The following is a 16462-nucleotide window of genomic DNA, read 5'->3' as shown; positions in this document are numbered from 1 at the left end:
ATATATTGATTGAGCATAAAAATTGTTTACGAGTATGCTTGTATATGAATTAAATCATATTAAAAAAAATGAATTAAATTAATCATATAATTTGTAACCAATATTGCACATTTTAACCGGTGAAGTAAAAGTAAAAAATTTGGTGCTAACCGTTAATGACATTGGCATTTCCCCTCGCGCCAATAAGGAAAAAAACAAAAAAAGAAACTGTTCTGCGTGCGTGGTTCTGTTATTTCAGTTTCTCATATTTCATTGGCAACAACAACCTACGGGTTTTGTCTCTTTGTGTCTCTCTCAAACATAGATTTTTTCGAAATATTTCCGACCACCTTTGCAGATGTTGCTTCCTTCAAAACCATATCTTTGTTATAAATAGTTTTCACGGTGGTAGAAAGAAACTAGCACAAAAGGGTTGAGGAGGTTTTTTCTTCAACCCCAAGGTTTTATTCATCTTCAAGCTCGTTTTTTCCTTTATCATTTCTTAGCCATAATGATGATTTAACCAATACAATGAACCTATTCTTGCCTTTTTCCAAATTTTGTTTTTGGGTTGTTTTGGTTCTTTTGAATATAAACCTTCCTTATCTCTTTTTCTTTTTACAAACAATGATAATGTTATAAAAACATAACCTAGTGCAATGTTTTTAACCAATTTTTTGTAATTCTTTTTTGTGTTATGATCAGATTTCACAATGATTTTGATAATCATATTCCCCTATGAGTTGTTGTGCTGTGAAAGGTGCTTGTGTTGATATGGGATTTTGCTAGAAGAAAGAAAATAAAGTTTTTGATAGGAGATTTTTCAAGATGGGTGAATCCAGCATGGCAACACCAATGGTGCATACACCTAGGAAAAAAATGACAAAACAATTGACTGGAAAAAGGGATGATACACCTTTGCATTCTGCAGCAAGATCAGGGAATTTAGATGTTGTGAGGGATATTCTTAATGATGCTCAAGAGGATGAATTGCTTGAATTATTGGCTAGGCAGAACCAAGATGGAGAAACAGCTCTTTATGTTGCTGCTGAGTATGGTTATATTGATGTCGTTCGGGGAATGATTCAATATTATGATCTTGCTTGTGCTGGAATTAAAGCAAGAAACGGTTTTGATGCATTTCATATTGCTGCTAAACAAGGAGATATAGGTATTTTCAACATCTTTGTTGTTTATTTGTTTGTTCCATGTGATTTCTAAGAGTACGTAGGCATTTTAGTCCTTGAAATTATGAGGATTAGTCAATTTAGCCTCAAATTTATGAAATAGCAGCCTAGTCGCATTAATTGAACAATGTCGGTCAATTTAATCTTTTTTTCCTTCAAATTTAACACCTTCGTTTTAAAGGTTATATTCTTGTCATGAGTAGTGTTGTCAATCACAGATCGCGAAAAACAGTAGTTGGTTCAAGTTCTGCTACGCTAGCCACTATTTGACAGCAATGTGTACTAATTAGTGTATCATGGAACAATAACAATATGTTCATATACTGCAACGCTATAGCATTTTAGTGTTGCTAATTGCAATGGCCGCTATTTGATAACATTCGTCTTGATATTGCAAGAGACTACTCAAGTTAATATTTAGGTATTTCATTGGTTTCGATAGATGTTTATTAAACAAGTATTTTGATAAATGGACGCAATTGATTGATAACCTTTAAGTTAAGGGTTTAATTGCTATTTAGGAAATTTGAAGGACTAAATTGAACAGATATTACAATTTCAATGACTAAAATGCCTATTTACTCATTTTTAAAGGGAATCTCATTATCTGAAATATTTTTGCTTTGGTGCAGATATATTGAAGATCCTTATGGAGGTTCATCCTGAATTGTCAATGACAGTGGATCCATCAAACACAACAGCTTTGCATACAGCTGCAACACAAGGACATATTGAGATAGTGAAATTCCTATTGGAAGCAGGAAGTAGTTTGGCAACCATTGCTAAAAGTAACGGGAAAACGGCTCTTCATTCTGCTGCAAGAAATGGACATTCGGAGGTTGTGAAAGCACTTCTTGAGAAAGAGCCAGGAGTTGCAACAAGGACTGATAAGAAGGGCCAGACAGCACTTCACATGGCAGTAAAGGGACAAAATCTTGAGGTAGTGGAAGAGCTGATAAAAGCAGATCCTTCAACAATAAACATGGTTGATAATAAAGGAAACACAACATTGCATATAGCAACCAGGAAAGCCAGAACTCGGGTAAATTACATAATGCTTGTCAAATTCCATAGACATATACTAGGTACTAGGGTCTGTTTGTATTGAATTATTTGAGTTTGTTTTCTGGCATAAGCACGTTCGAAACAGTTTGGAAGAGCTTGTGAAAACAGCTTATGACATATCCATAAGCTACTTTCTGCAACTTAATTTTGAAATCGGTCATTGACAATGGAAAAGGAAAATTATTGACATCTGTTTCTGAGAGGCTAAAATATGTAAATTTGTTTGTGCAGATTGTAAATATGCTTCTAGGACAAAAGGAAACAGATGTGAGTGCTGTTAACAGATCAGGTGAAACAGCAGTAGACACTGCTGAGAAAATAGGGAACCAGGATGTTAAAGCCATTCTATTAGATCATGGTGTTCAAAGTGCAAAATCCATGAAACCACAAGGATCAAAAAGCACAGCTCACGAGTTAAAGCAAACTGTAAGCGACATAAAGCACGAGGTACATTACCAATTAGAACACACACGCCAGACACGAAAACGTGTTCAAGGAATCGCAAAACGTATCAACAAGATGAATACAGAAGGACTCAACAATGCAATAAACTCAACAACCGTTGTGGCAGTACTAATAGCAACGGTTGCATTTGCTGCGATTTTCACTGTCCCTGGTCAATTTGTTGATGATCCAAACAATATTCCAGAAGGGATGATACTTGGTGAAGCAAATATATCTCCAGAAGCACCGTTTATAATTTTCTTTGTATTTGATTCTATTGCACTCTTCATTTCTCTGGCTGTTGTGGTTGTTCAAACTTCGGTTGTTGTTATCGAAAGCAAAGCAAAGAAACAAATGGCGGCTATAATTAATAAGCTAATGTGGTTGGCTTGTGTGCTTATTTCTGTGGCATTTTTAGCATTGTCATTTGTTGTTGTTGGAAAGGAAGAAAAATGGTTGGCAATTTTTGTTACCATTATAGGAGCAACTATAATGGCTACAACTTTGGGAACTATGTGTTATTGGGTCATTAAGCATCGAATTGAGGCATCAAACTTGAGGAACATTAGGAAATCTTCAATGGAAAGCAAATCAAAGTCTTTTACAGTGACAGCTTTGTCAGATTCTGAGCTAATGAACAATGAATTTAAGAAAATGTATGCTATTTAGCAAAGTTGTACTAACCTTATTTACTTCAATGAAATGGCTATATGTAAATGATGTACTAACCAAATCCAGATAGTAAATAGTCACATATTACTCCAACAGGGGTGGCATATCTTAAAGAACATTCTGCTCATATTAATCGTGATTTGAGTTTGATTTCAAAGTTTTCCTATTGATAAATTATACATGAATTTTATCGCAAGTTCTTGCTGAAATTGTGGTTTTTCTTTAGCTTTCATATAATGTGTCTCCCCTAGAATTCGCAGCAAAACGGAATTTAATTAGTCCAAACCAGCTAATTTTATCTTCTAGTGGCATGATAAGGCTACACCACACTCATAATCATGCATATTTTTAGGACTTGTAGGAGAATCTGAGGTTACGAAATTAGGGCACCTTTCTTTGATTGACCTTGCTGGGACTACTTCCTGCTAGTTGTAACAAGGTCTATAACAAGTTAATGTTGTTGGCTTGTATACAAACGCTTAAGTTACTTCAAATTCAAATTTCAGTAAACCTACTCATGGGTTACCATTATCTGGAATCTGGATATAGTTATCTTGATATAAAGAACCGTGTGTTACAAAATTATACTTCTAAAATCAGAGCTGCCCAAAGTCACTTCATTTACCGTCTTCGTCTTGTAAATTTCAAAACACATCCACAGCTGTTATCCTTTTGATTGGTTCTTAAGGTTGTATTCAGAGTCAGACACATGGTAAATTCATGTGTTGCCAACTTATGAAGGCATGACCTTTAATAAAATTTACAAAGAGTACAATTCCAAGATCATTTAGAGATGCTGAATGTAGTAGGTTCATTCAGCTGCTGTGAGGATCTAAAAACTCAAAAACACAAGCGTAACTTGTATGACAAAAGGTTCCATTTTCAGAAGCAATTCAAACTTTAATTACCACTCCGGTCATTGATCTTCTGCAAAAATGATTTTTAAGACATGAATTGAAAATCATATCCAATGTGAACTGGAAAATCAGGTGTTCCATAGTCTTGTGGTAATATGCAGCTTCAATTTTGGTAGCACTAGTGTGATCATTACTTTTCCACCATGTGTACTAATAATCTAAGGAAAATAACATGGGCTAATCCATTTTATTTCCCTACTTGGGGCATATTCCTCTCAACATTAAGATAACTTTATTTTTGTATAGATCAACTACCAGACACTGCATACAATATGATAATATATTAGGTGTGCTCAACAGACAGGAACAGAACAGCTAGGTTAGGTTAACATCCCATCTACTAATATAACTACAATTCACATTTGGGCAACAAGATAACAGCTCTCAGTGGATCGAGATTTAGTAAAATGTAAGAGATAATTATATTCATACTCTAATAATTGTCAAATTGAAGTTACACTAATGCTTATATAAAATGGCTTCCCTCATGATAAATTATATTCATGCATAAAAAGATTTACACTGAAGGGGTTTTCTATCTGCTCCTCAATGTTGTGGCAAAGACGGTCTCTTTTCCACCATTTCATACTGAAAAACAAAATTATCCTGCAAAAAAAAATGTGTCCATTAGAAGCCTAAATAGAACAATTATCCTGCAATAATATAACAACAACAACAACATATAACATTGGAGTGAGAGTGGTATGTTCACAGAAACTCACCCTCCGGACAGTTTCGAAAGTGCTTGGATCAAAACAGTGGTAAGATCCTCTTTCATATGTGCTTGTTTTGACAAGCGGCTCCATGTTGGGAACTTTTATATACCACATGCGATGCTCTTTGTGATAAAACCAACCTCGTTTGTAACTGAGAGAAACAACCATAGTTTGTTGGTAATCTTTTGTATATGATTAAAAATAAGGATAACTCAAAATATTTCAAATTTAAGGATAACCACGTGGATAAATAAGTAAGAATTTTCAGAGTGGTATGTGCTAAAACCATATAACAACTTAATAAACCACTCACAGCTACTTATTTTCAAATTAAAAACTTTTTCCAAGAATCCATGAACGTAGTTATCCAAGAATAACACGGAAACAAGGCCAAATAACAAAAATAACAAAACAAAAGGGTATATGTGATCGAATGCATACAGTTCATTTGCTGCATATAGCTGTGCTTCATCTTTGGGCATGCTGCAATAAAAGATCAGATATAATTCAGTACTAATATTATAATAACATGTATGCATAGTGAAAGTGAATAGGATTTGTTTCAAAAGGCACCTGTAAAATATGTAAAACAATGTTTCCAACGTAAACTTCGCAAAATACCCTTGCTGCATCACATAAAAGAATTAGCCCAACTAAAAAGCAAAAAATAAGGGCAGGGAAAATCTATAAATCAAAAGACAGAATGTCTCACATGTAGAGCAGGAGGTGGTTTAGCATAATAACATTGAAGCACACTAAACTCTGGATCACCCTTAGCCGGTTCCTCAGACCAAGGAGACCCAAAAGTCTTGTGAAGATTTTCTGATGAATTCAAATTTAACCCGAGTGTTGTAAGATCGATTCCAAGAGCAAGAGATGTCAGATCAGGATCACTCATCCTGATTACACTTAACAAGCCAAGCAGACCAAATGGATCAGGAGCAGATTGTGCAGTTTGCATAGACTTCATGCCATGATCCCTAAAGGACTGATTTACAGCTGACATTTGCTGAAGTCGAAACTGGGACTGGTTCTGGTGTTGTTGATACTGCTGGATGAGTTGATCATATGGACCCGTACCAGAAACAGTATTTGGAGAATTTAGAGGCCTTAATCCAATGCCAGGAGGTCCGTTAGTCTAAACCAAAACCCATAAGCGATTAGAACGTCAGAAACGTGCTTTGATGGGAATATGGAATTCCAGTTCAAAACGAAAGCTCACGTCACATAAAAAGTTTTAAAAAATAAAAATAAAAAAATACATTCTAACACAAGCAAGTGCCTCATTTACATTAGGAAAGTCGCGTACCTGTGAATGATACGTAGAGTTTGAAGACGGAAAAACATCCGACCCATGCATATGAAGATCTTGATTGTTCATAGATGAAAAAGAGACACCGCTGTTACTGACAGAAGGAGAATGCTGCTGTTGAGAACGATGTGATGAATAAGATCCTCCCAAACTGAAACCAGCAGACCTCCCCATCTGCAGAAAGAATGCAGATAAGACTGAGAACAGATTTTGATCAGATAATATCATGAACAAGGATAAGATTAAGAACACAACATCTTAATCTTTTACAGTATGAAACTCACAGAGAAATGCTGTGACTGCATCATTGACATGGTATTGTCATTAAGTTGTTCTTTCTGGTGCATATCCATGGTAAATTCTCCATTACCACCTGTGTACAAATATTATCATAAAAACAAATGCCAAAGCCAACTGACTAACCTCTGTAAATTAGATTTCTCAGTTCTGCGAACGAAATCGACCAAAAATAATAAAAATCTCATCAGGTAACTAACGAGATGATATTCACAACAAGCAATCAAAGATTCAATAATGAAAACATGATAAATCATCAACTCCTCTACAACAATAGGAACCATTAAAGCATCTTTGCCAAATGTATGACAGGTCACACAAATATATAGAAAAAACTAATGCAAGAAACTGTCATAATACCTGTCAAAACAAATAAAAGAAAATGGAGACAAAACACTGGGCCATTATGCACAATGAAGCGTATGCAAAAAATTTAATGAAGCTAAAAAACAGATTAGAAGCAAATATCCAAAACTCCTTCAAGAAGAGAGTATACCTTCACTCTTTTATAACCCCGAAAATAAGAAAATAATACAACTGAGCTGCATAATTTCCTAACGAAAAATGTGCTGCCCATTAGCACACAAAGATCATTCAAATTATACACAGTACCTTTGTATCCGGGTAAAGCTGGAAAGTCTTCATTTTGAATGCTAAACTCTTGGTTTTGTTGTACAATAGGACTAAGACCCTGTTTTCGTAAAGAGCCTGAAATGTATAGATTACATTATTCTTTTTTGTTGAAGGAGAACAATATACTAAACTAAACAACATTTTCCATCACGCACCCAACTGTCCTTGAGGCCCCCCAGCAGAACTAGGACGACTTGTTAGCTGAGGGAAGTCATTGAGGTCAAAGGGTGAACTGTCACTGGAATTCAAATCATTCAACATCCCCATAGAATTCAAGTGATGTACTGCTTGCATATGGCTTTGTGAAAGTGGACCTCCAGCACTGGGATAAGAATTTCCTAGCATTGAAATTACCTGAGGAGATCCTGAATCAAAATATGAGGAGGTCTGGCTTTGTGAGAAAGAAGTGCAACATAGCTTCATGAGATTCAAAAGTAAAAAAAAAAAAACAAATTAAACAAATATAGGTGAATTTCTAGGCACTCAAACATGTCATCTAATGCAACAAAGTACATAAGAAAACTATATCCAAGATATGAAAAGCGATAACCAAGTTAACAAGATAAGAAAAGATCATCCATGAAAAAAGAGAGTAGTCCTATATATCCCTGGATAAATTCTACGTAAAGGAAATACATTTAAAGAGTTTACATCACTTTTAATATCTAATTCTAACTCTTTTGAAAGAGATCTCAACTGAACATATGACGATAACCTAAATATAATTGGATATTTTTTAGGAGAAAATATTACTTCCATGTCACCTTAATGTACTTGTGACTACGAAAATACATACCTTGTGGAAGCACACCACTCATCATTCGATTTTGTCCTTGCACGCCTAAGCCACCAGATCCGCTGTTTCCATTTAAATTTAGACGTGAAGCAAGCCCAGGAATGGATAATCCTCCAGAGCTTATCCTCCCAATGTTCCCCCCACCAACCATGTTTCCCATAGAACTTGTTATCCGAGGACCTGCATTTCCCAAAATTGGGGATACTCCCAATCCTGGAACAGCATTACGATTACCAATTGCAGCAGAAGATGGAAGAATCCCAGGAATAGAACCAGCAACTCCATTTGTGTTATTACTAAATCCAGGATTTCCTACAACACTTATACCTCCTCTACTGTTGACTCCTGAATGTCCGTGAGAGCTTCCATGAGATAGCTGCAAATATGATATATAGACAGATGGAAATACATTAAACTATGCACCGGTAGAAAGATAATGAAAGACAGAAGAGTTGAGTACGTTCAATAGCTCAGCCATTACTCTTGAGATACTCAAACAAAGGCATTCACATGTACCTGTGACAAAGCAGAAGGAAGATTATTAGATGTAAATCTTCCACTAGAAAGACTTGATGTAGGTTGTTGAACCGCTCCAGTTGGCATGCTATTTATCGTTGAGTTTCTTGATGTAAGTGTACTGGGCATGTTGGGAATGTTAAAGCTACCATGCATGTTGTGCAACCCCTGAATACCACCTGCAGCAAAAAGGTAGCAATTATGAAACTAAATCAAGGAGAGGATAAAATGATTGACTCCAGCAAAGTATTCACACCAGTGTGCTGATAAATCGGGGAGGCTGCACCAGACTGACTAGAAAATGAAGTAAAAGTCCGCCCAGCACCGTCTGGAAGATTTGAAGTAGATCCGTTCAGAGAAGACTGCAAACAGAGCTCTGTTATAATTTACATATATGGTGAACGTAAGGCCAGAAAAACAAATCAATATCTGACAATAATAATAAGATGATGAAGCTAAAAAAAAGTTGCATTCATTCTGTGATAAATCTAATGTGCATAAGGCATGCTATACAGAACATGGGAGAGAAATTTTACTTGAAAATAGGTAATTTTCGAGACAGTCCTAAAAACGTTTAGCAGTCATGGACAATTTCTTGTGATATTCAAATTTAAGAAATGAGCACTTGACTAGGATATTTTATACTTGTTTAGAATTTATCTAAGATTTTTATTAACTTTGGGCAATAAATACCCCTTACAGATGCCTAATGTTTCTAGGATTTTTGCGATAATTATAACATTGATATTATATTTCCTTGTGCTTATACAGTATCGGCAATCAAAAGAAGTACTCTGGATTTATTGTTCAAGTCAGATGTTTCCTTGTCCTTATAGAGTATCGGCAATCCTTATAGAGTATCTACCATAGAGAAGTATGGTATGTCTATCATTCTACATCATTTCGATTCTCACTACCAAAGCTAATAAGTAAATTGGTTTCTGATATATCAAAATGTTGACAAACAATTCTAATTAGTACTAAATATCAAAGTATGGTATCATTGAAAGCACGTGAATGAAAACTACGACATACTATTACCGCCAAATATGAATGATCAGAAGAGACAGTAAATGACATGAAAATGTACAAGCTTGAATAACAGAATCCCAGCCATTTACTTAAATCTAGCATAATTAAACACAACATTCAATAAAAATGAACCAAAATTCGAAACTATAGCAATTCGGTATCGATAACAGTGCATATTCAGTAAAGGGCAAGAAAAGATAAATACTTTAAGAAAATAAAAGTAAAATGTTTTGCTTGTTGTATAGGGCATAAAGAGAATACATTGAGTAAACCGGACATTGCATGAATTTCAACAGATCAAGCAAAATTTCATCCCTAAACCCGAAAAATACTCGGAATCTTTCCCTCAAAACCAATCAACAACCTGAATACAATAAAATGTTGAAGAAAAACAATCATCAGATTAAGCATAATTCAGTTGTAAACTACTAATTCAGTAACAAAATAAGCAGAATAGTTCACACTTGCGCGATCGATTGATCTGAATCGATAATTGAGAGACTGAATTTTGTCTCGATTTGCGTGACTGGATTCCCCTAATTCGCAACGGAGAAACACGAAACCCTAGCTTCCGAGTCTCCGACGAGTTGCCGGCGATAACGCGGTGGTTTCCGATGAGTTTCCGGTGAAGACGGTTATTGCAGAGTGATGAGCAGATCAGAGATGGAAGAAAGAAGGGTTTGTGCGGTGGTGAAAAGGAGACAAGATGAGAAATTAGGGTGACTCGGATTTAAAATTGGGCTATAATTTGCTTTGTTCTTTCTTGGGCCCATTTTTGTACTCAATAATTCAAATGGATAATTTATGAGAGAATATTTAGTACTATTTTATGATAAAAAAAATATTTAGTAATCTTACCAAACATATTAATAATTAATAAAATAGTATAATTTAATTTGTATCCAGCAATGATATGTGGGCACATCATTTGATGTGGTTGAAAAGACAGAAGTTGGCATACTAGTTAAATAATGTGGTTACATATTATTATATGGTTATGGTTAGTGTTTGAACTCCGAATCTTGCATATTTTTATGCATTGTTCATACTAATACAAACTGAGTTAAGCTAACAAAGACTTTCAATGTGTTGAAGTTAAACTCATACTCTTCTATCTCAAATAAAAACAGATTTTTTTTTTTTAATTTATTAAATAACTGATGTATATGTTATGTATTACCTAGTTCAACCATGTCTTTATTACTCAAGTGACACAACCTCTTATGTCATAGGCAGAGGCGAATGTTTCTATGGCAAAGGCGTAGCTATGGCTACCCCACAAAGAAAAAATTACTGAACGTGGAGGTATATTAGCTACCCCTGAAAATATATTGGTTACCCAAATTTTTTAATCGGTTACTATTCGCCCAAACATATATTGGTTATCCGGCTGCGTTTACGGTAGGAGAGGGCAATAGGTTTTCTAGGAGATCATATAAAAGGGTTTTTTTTTTTTTACAATTAAATTGACATGTGTTTGTTGGTGGTTGGCACAATAGATACTAATGTTGTATTTTTTATTTTATTTTTTTAAATGATGCATCCGCCGGTCACTATTATAAGCAAAAATCTACATTTTAGATTCATTCATTAAATGATGTATGCGGTTTATAATACAGACTACATACATCATTTAATGAATGTATCTAAAACATTGATTTTTGCTTATAATAGTGATCAGATGGTGTATTTGTACAACCACTTTATGATAACTTTTTGACAATCTTCTCTCTCATACTCACGTTATACTCTTATTCTCACTCTTTCTTTTCTCTCTCCATTATTTTTTGATAATTATTGTGACCATTTTTTCTCTCATGTTTACATTAATTTTTTATTTTCTCTCTATTGTTTTTGTGTCAATACCTCATTTTCTTTATAAAATTTTGGTTGTCTCAAAAGTTGTCATATAAATGGATGTTCAAATAACACAACTATTAAATAATTCTAGAGTCAATTTTGTGATTTCCTTCTTAAATAAAATAATATTTTTCCACCTAGAGTATATAGACAATATTTTCCAACTCGTTCAACAATAAGACATTAATATAATGACTTTATATAATGAGTGGTAGTTGAAAATATATTAACGTTTTTACTGTAGATTGAATGTGAGTTTTTTTTTTAAATGATTGAATATTATTAGGTTTTTTAACAATAAATTATATTAGCAATGACAGGGTAATCTCCTTAGCACAAAGTGTATAAAGGAAACCACATATAATTACAAGCTGTCAATCCAGGAATACACAAAAAGGTTAATCGATACCCAAGCACCTAAACGGGTTCAACCACGAGCCATAAACAAAATTGACCTTATTAACTTTAAGCCACAATAACAATAAATACTTTACTTTTTCTAATAATTGTGGAATGGTATTTTCTAAATTTGTAAACAATACTTTTTCTAATAACAATAAGTATATCATTGTGTTCGTTCCACACAATTCAAATATTATTAGTTGAATGGTCAATAGAGATGAAGGTTGAATAAGTTTTTAGTCCCAATAAATATACCGAATATTGTTTTAGTCCTTAGAAGAAAAAAAAATTGACATGTTGGGTCATATAATTTTTCCAACAATGTCAAAAACACCCTTTATTAAATGTGATTCCAAAATCAGTTGAATTTTTTAAATCATTCTATATGTTTAAAAATTAGAATTCTAATGAATCACATTACTTGAAATCTCAGCCATTCAAAAGTTTCATCCTATATTCAATGATTGATATCTATTTTTTAAAAAAAAAAAAAAAAAAACAAGTCTCCTACGGTAGGAGACCTAAGGAGGTCACCTACCGTAGCCTTGGCCTTGGTTACCCCTTAATTTTTAATCTGTTATTATTCGTCCAAACACATATCACATCGCCGAAGAGCACCTCATTATTATTGTTATATTAAAATTAAAATATTATTAATAACTTATTAGTAAATAAATTAGGCAAAGGAAACGACACTTATTTACATTGAAAAGGACATTGGATGTCAGTTTAGCTCATAGACAATTATGGATGAATTTGAGTCTTTAAAAGGTCGTTGAGTTCGACTTTCATAAATAGCTACTATTATTTTTATTTTTTTTGAATAAACTACTATTAGTTTTTAGTTCCTTTGTTGTTGCTTTTTAGGTACAATCATTTGTTATGTTAATGCTTTTTTGGTACAATTCGTTTTTTTTTTTTTTTTTATATAATCTGTTTTTTTGTTGTTTTAAGTGTATTTTATATAAGTAATAGTTATTATGAATTTTTTTTTTCTTATTGGTTAAACTTACTGTTAATTTTTTAAGAAAAAAAAATTATACGTTCAACTACATGAACATCCTTAGATTCCTTGGTAAGTTTTTGAAAACAAGTTATCATAACGTTCAACACATGGTTTAGCCAATAAAAAAAAAATTAAAGCGGATGTTTAGAACATGTTTCACATCCTTAAAACTAATACAGTAAATACTCAATCTTATGATAACTTGTTTTCAAGAGATGTTCCACAATTGATGTAAAATTTTGAGAAAACTAATACAGTAAATACTCAATCTTGGCACTTTTATCCATTTCAAAATAATTTATTATTTCTCAAAACGTTAATTGGTTTGTCTCTTAGCTAGTCTTTGTAGTTAATAGAGTTCATGTGAAGTGTCTAGCTAATAGCACACATTGGTGTCACCTTATCCCCACAACCTCCCTCAAGAAACATATATGATGATCAGTATAACCAAACCAAAACATTATGGAGGATTGGTTTACCATTGTTATTATAAATTCAAAATGAAAGATTTTGCCCTTCACTGTAAACCACCATAAAGATTGAACTTTTATGTGATATATAACATTACTAATGTTGCTTTTCTTTTGATTAAAAAACATATCATTGTTAAGTCTCTCATGCATCACTTTGTTACTTGAGCAAAGACCACAAAATCGTTGATCGTGGTTAAATACACCTATGTTTGGTTCCGTTTTTATGAGGGTTAGAATTGATTCTAGCTACCGGAAAATACACTTATGTTTTTTTTAAAGACCAGGGACATTGTGTTGGTGAGAGAAATAATATTTGCTTTTATTTTCTTCAAAATAATTTTTAAACTAATCACTCTCGGCCTATTAAGAAGGGTTCAAGAGACCACTTAAATCATGAGCTTGAGTTTTTTTTTTTTTTTTTTAGCAAATGAGCTTGAGTTTATTGTATGCTAGTCATTGACTTTTAATTTAATATAATAGATATATTTATTTGACAAGATATTTTTAAATTTTTAATTGAGTTTATTGTACGCTTTGCCACTTGGTAGCCAGAGAAGCACAATTGCACAAAACATCATCCTCCCCACGCGTAATTCATCCTCTCCCATAATATTTCATCCAAACTTTTCACACCATCACGATTGATCGTGAAGGGAATAAATTACACCTGAAAAAGTATTAACCCACAAAGATCACATTAATTTCATTATGAGATCTTGGAGGGAAAATGTGATAGAAGAGACCTTAATAATGGCTTTATATATTAAAGTTAAGAAAAGGTATATTTGTTTACACGTTACTTTTAAGATATCATAAGATCAAGATGTGTATCTTATCTTAGCATAATAAAAGGTAGATTTACACGTCACTTTTATGAAAGAATTGTTTTCATTTGGCAGATTTTAAGGAATTATTGCTAGTTAACGTACGTTAATTAAATAAACAAAAACCAAACTGTGGTGTTTTTATTTTGTTTTTAGTAAAAGATAGAGAAACTTCGTTTTGACACGATTACTATAAGGAGAATTGCTGTTGACACATTACATAAGGCTGAGGCACGCGAGTAATTTACGTTTTTGCCTCCTCGACAGTTAACTGTCCAGAAATTAAGAAACCGGCTGCAGTTAACTGGCGAGGAAGGAATTAAGAAACCGGCTGCAGTTAACTGGCGAGGAAATCCTTGGTAGTTAACTGGCGAGGAATGAATTAAGAAACCGGCTGCAGTTAACTGGCGAGGAAATCATCGGTAGTTAACTGCCGAGGAATATGTTTCATGAGATGAAACAACCACATGTTCCCCCTATATACTATTTTCATCATCAACTTCAATACCACCTTCATTCAATCCCCAAATTCAATATTTTTTTCATCAAATCTTGATCCAAATTCATTCAAGCATCAAGCATAGGAGGTATCAACACACTTTTGACGTAAAAAAACAGGTATTGAGCATTTTAATCCGTTCATTTTTTGGTTTTGTCAAGTGAGACGTGTCCAAGGTTGCAAAAATTGAAGGTCGTGTTAGGTACTCCGCTTTTAAAAAGACGGTTAAGGTTATGATAACGCCCACGGACTCTCTTGATAATTTGAAGGCACAACTTAACATTTATTTTGAGCATCTTGGTGAAAATCAATATACACGTCACTTGTTTTGTCAAATGCCATGCATAGACCTAGGAGAAGATAGAGACGAATACGCATTGAAAACGCCAAGCTATATGCCTTGGCTTATTCGCGACGATAGCGACGTCGGATTTATGTTTCGGAATATGGTGGAAGATAATATATTTATATATGTGTGTTCGTTCCATATATGCAATTGCATTGAATGTAAGTAGGAATTTAATGATGTGTAATGAATTGTTTAATTATGGACACTTAATTATGGACACTTTGTAACGTTTTGATGAATTTCAAACGTTTGTGTAATTTGAACCAAATGTCGGTTTGATTTAATTATGGACAATTGTAAAAGATATTGTATTTTTCTTGTTTATGACCGAGTTTCAATGTTGTATGATTTATATTGCCTTTGGAAATACTCTGGTTTAATTACAGGTAAAAACTGGCCGAAAAATGGCTTGGAAATGCTTTAGAATTATGCAGAACCCACTGTCTGCATAATTATTTTCCTCGGCAATTAACTGCCGAGGGGACAAAAACGTAAATTACTTGTGTGCATCAGCCTTATGCAATATGTCAACAACAATTCTCTTCTCTGCTATAAGACAGCACTTGATACGGTGTTACATTATGCAAGTCAATTTCCCATCCTACAATTTGGTAGGGAATATAGAACAGCTCGACTATTCATGCTTTCACACCACCTGGAACAACAATTTTCATGTTCATATGTTTTGGCTCTTTCATATAAATTCAATTATGATTTGGACGGGAAGATGAATGAGCCTATATATCCAACAACCATTACCAAACGTATTTCTTAGACCAATTTATTTGTCTATATTACTCCTCTCTTTGACCAATATGAAACCAGGAGTTATTTGTCTCCGGTAAAAATTGCATGACCTAATTTTTGTGTAAATCAATATATTTTACGCACGCAATTATGAAGACCGGTCTATTAAAATAACTTATTTAATGGATTCATCTCTTTCAATATGTTTTTGTATATAGGGCTAAGGATTGAAGGTTGACTAAGGCCAAATGATTAAGTGCTTCAACTATCTACAATTCATGTTGCGAAACTTCATTTAGTCAATGAAAAAAATAAAACAGAACAACCAAATTCTTACTATTTTTTATATGTTTTTATGATTGAAAATTGTTTTTAATTTTTCATATTAATTAAAAATGAAAACAAGTCTTGACTCTATTAGAAATTAATAACGGAATATACACTAAAACCTTATATTTAAAATTCCCTTGAAAAAAGTTTTACATTTAAAATTATGTCAACGCATATTGGTTAAGTTGATACGAAATTGACTCATATCTTATAAGTTAATACGATATGAATTTAACTTTCATTGATGTTTGCTGACATACAAATATCTTTGGATATTGTATGAGTTTTGGTGTGAACTTTTGACATGGATAAACTCCCACATGTCAATCCACCTAAACATTTTTTAATTAAAAAAATACATTTAAAGACAACAATTACTCCACTAATCAAGGTAAGTGATTTTCTT

At 33.4% G+C, this 16462-nt stretch overlaps 2 protein-coding genes and 1 non-coding gene across 5 annotated transcripts; 2 read left to right on the top strand and 1 right to left on the bottom strand.

The window, feature by feature from the left end:
* Nucleotides 1-624: 624 nt before the first annotated feature.
* LOC11414009 (ankyrin repeat-containing protein At5g02620) lies at nucleotides 625-3521 on the top strand. Its single transcript, XM_003597262.3, has 3 exons — nucleotides 625-1150; nucleotides 1799-2208; nucleotides 2463-3521. Exons 1-3 carry the CDS (start codon nucleotides 808-810, stop codon nucleotides 3342-3344), a joined length of 1635 nt encoding a protein of 544 aa, XP_003597310.1. The 5' UTR covers nucleotides 625-807; the 3' UTR covers nucleotides 3345-3521.
* Nucleotides 3522-4485: 964 nt separating this feature from the next.
* On the bottom strand, nucleotides 4486-10329 carry LOC11418070 (probable NOT transcription complex subunit VIP2). 3 transcript variants are annotated; one of them, XM_013609916.3, is made up of 15 exons: nucleotides 10031-10329; nucleotides 9828-9930; nucleotides 8791-8896; nucleotides 8535-8713; nucleotides 8346-8394; nucleotides 8019-8231; nucleotides 7378-7587; nucleotides 7202-7297; nucleotides 6577-6665; nucleotides 6290-6466; nucleotides 5693-6118; nucleotides 5554-5606; nucleotides 5422-5463; nucleotides 4987-5131; nucleotides 4486-4870 (listed from the first exon to the last, which is right to left on the bottom strand). In XM_013609916.3, exons 2-15 carry the CDS (start codon nucleotides 9843-9845, stop codon nucleotides 4811-4813), a joined length of 1863 nt encoding a protein of 620 aa, XP_013465370.1. In that variant the 5' UTR covers nucleotides 9846-9930; nucleotides 10031-10329; the 3' UTR covers nucleotides 4486-4810. The 3 variants fall into 3 exon arrangements, with proteins under 3 accessions (XP_013465370.1, XP_003597309.2, XP_024632523.1); XM_003597261.4 differs by having other exon boundaries at nucleotides 8019-8394; XM_024776755.2 differs by lacking the exon at nucleotides 10031-10329 and having other exon boundaries at nucleotides 8019-8394; nucleotides 8791-8910.
* On the top strand, nucleotides 8791-8868 carry LOC112419634 (small nucleolar RNA snoR35). Its single transcript, XR_003009759.1, has one exon. It is a non-coding gene; the product is annotated as a small nucleolar RNA snoR35 (small nucleolar RNA).
* Nucleotides 10330-16462: the final 6133 nt, after the last annotated feature.

Source organism: Medicago truncatula, chromosome 2 (genome assembly GCF_003473485.1).
Source record: "Medicago truncatula cultivar Jemalong A17 chromosome 2, MtrunA17r5.0-ANR, whole genome shotgun sequence".
NCBI lineage: Eukaryota > Viridiplantae > Streptophyta > Magnoliopsida > Fabales > Fabaceae > Medicago > Medicago truncatula.
Note: the sequence above shows the minus strand (reverse complement) of the source record. Positions and strands in the feature narration are given on the sequence as shown.

What these genes read in the sequence shown, in the direction of transcription:
- LOC11414009 (XM_003597262.3), top strand. Translation starts at nt 808, where the DNA reads ATGGGTGAATCCAGCATGGCAACACCAATGGTGCATACACCTAGGAAA. An exon ending in TGCTAAACAAGGAGATATAG is followed by an intron (nt 1,151 to 1,798) that starts GTATTTTCAACA and finishes GCTTTGGTGCAG; the next exon opens with ATATATTGAAGATCCTTATG. An exon ending in CCAGGAAAGCCAGAACTCGG is followed by an intron (nt 2,209 to 2,462) that starts GTAAATTACATA and finishes TTGTTTGTGCAG; the next exon opens with ATTGTAAATATGCTTCTAGG.
- LOC11418070 (XM_003597261.4), bottom strand. An exon ending in AGCTTTACCCGGATACAAAG is followed by an intron (nt 6,666 to 7,201) that starts GTACTGTGTATA and finishes ATTTGTACACAG; the next exon opens with GTGGTAATGGAGAATTTACC. An exon ending in ACTCTACGTATCATTCACAG is followed by an intron (nt 6,119 to 6,289) that starts GTACGCGACTTT and finishes GTTTTGGTTTAG; the next exon opens with ACTAACGGACCTCCTGGCAT.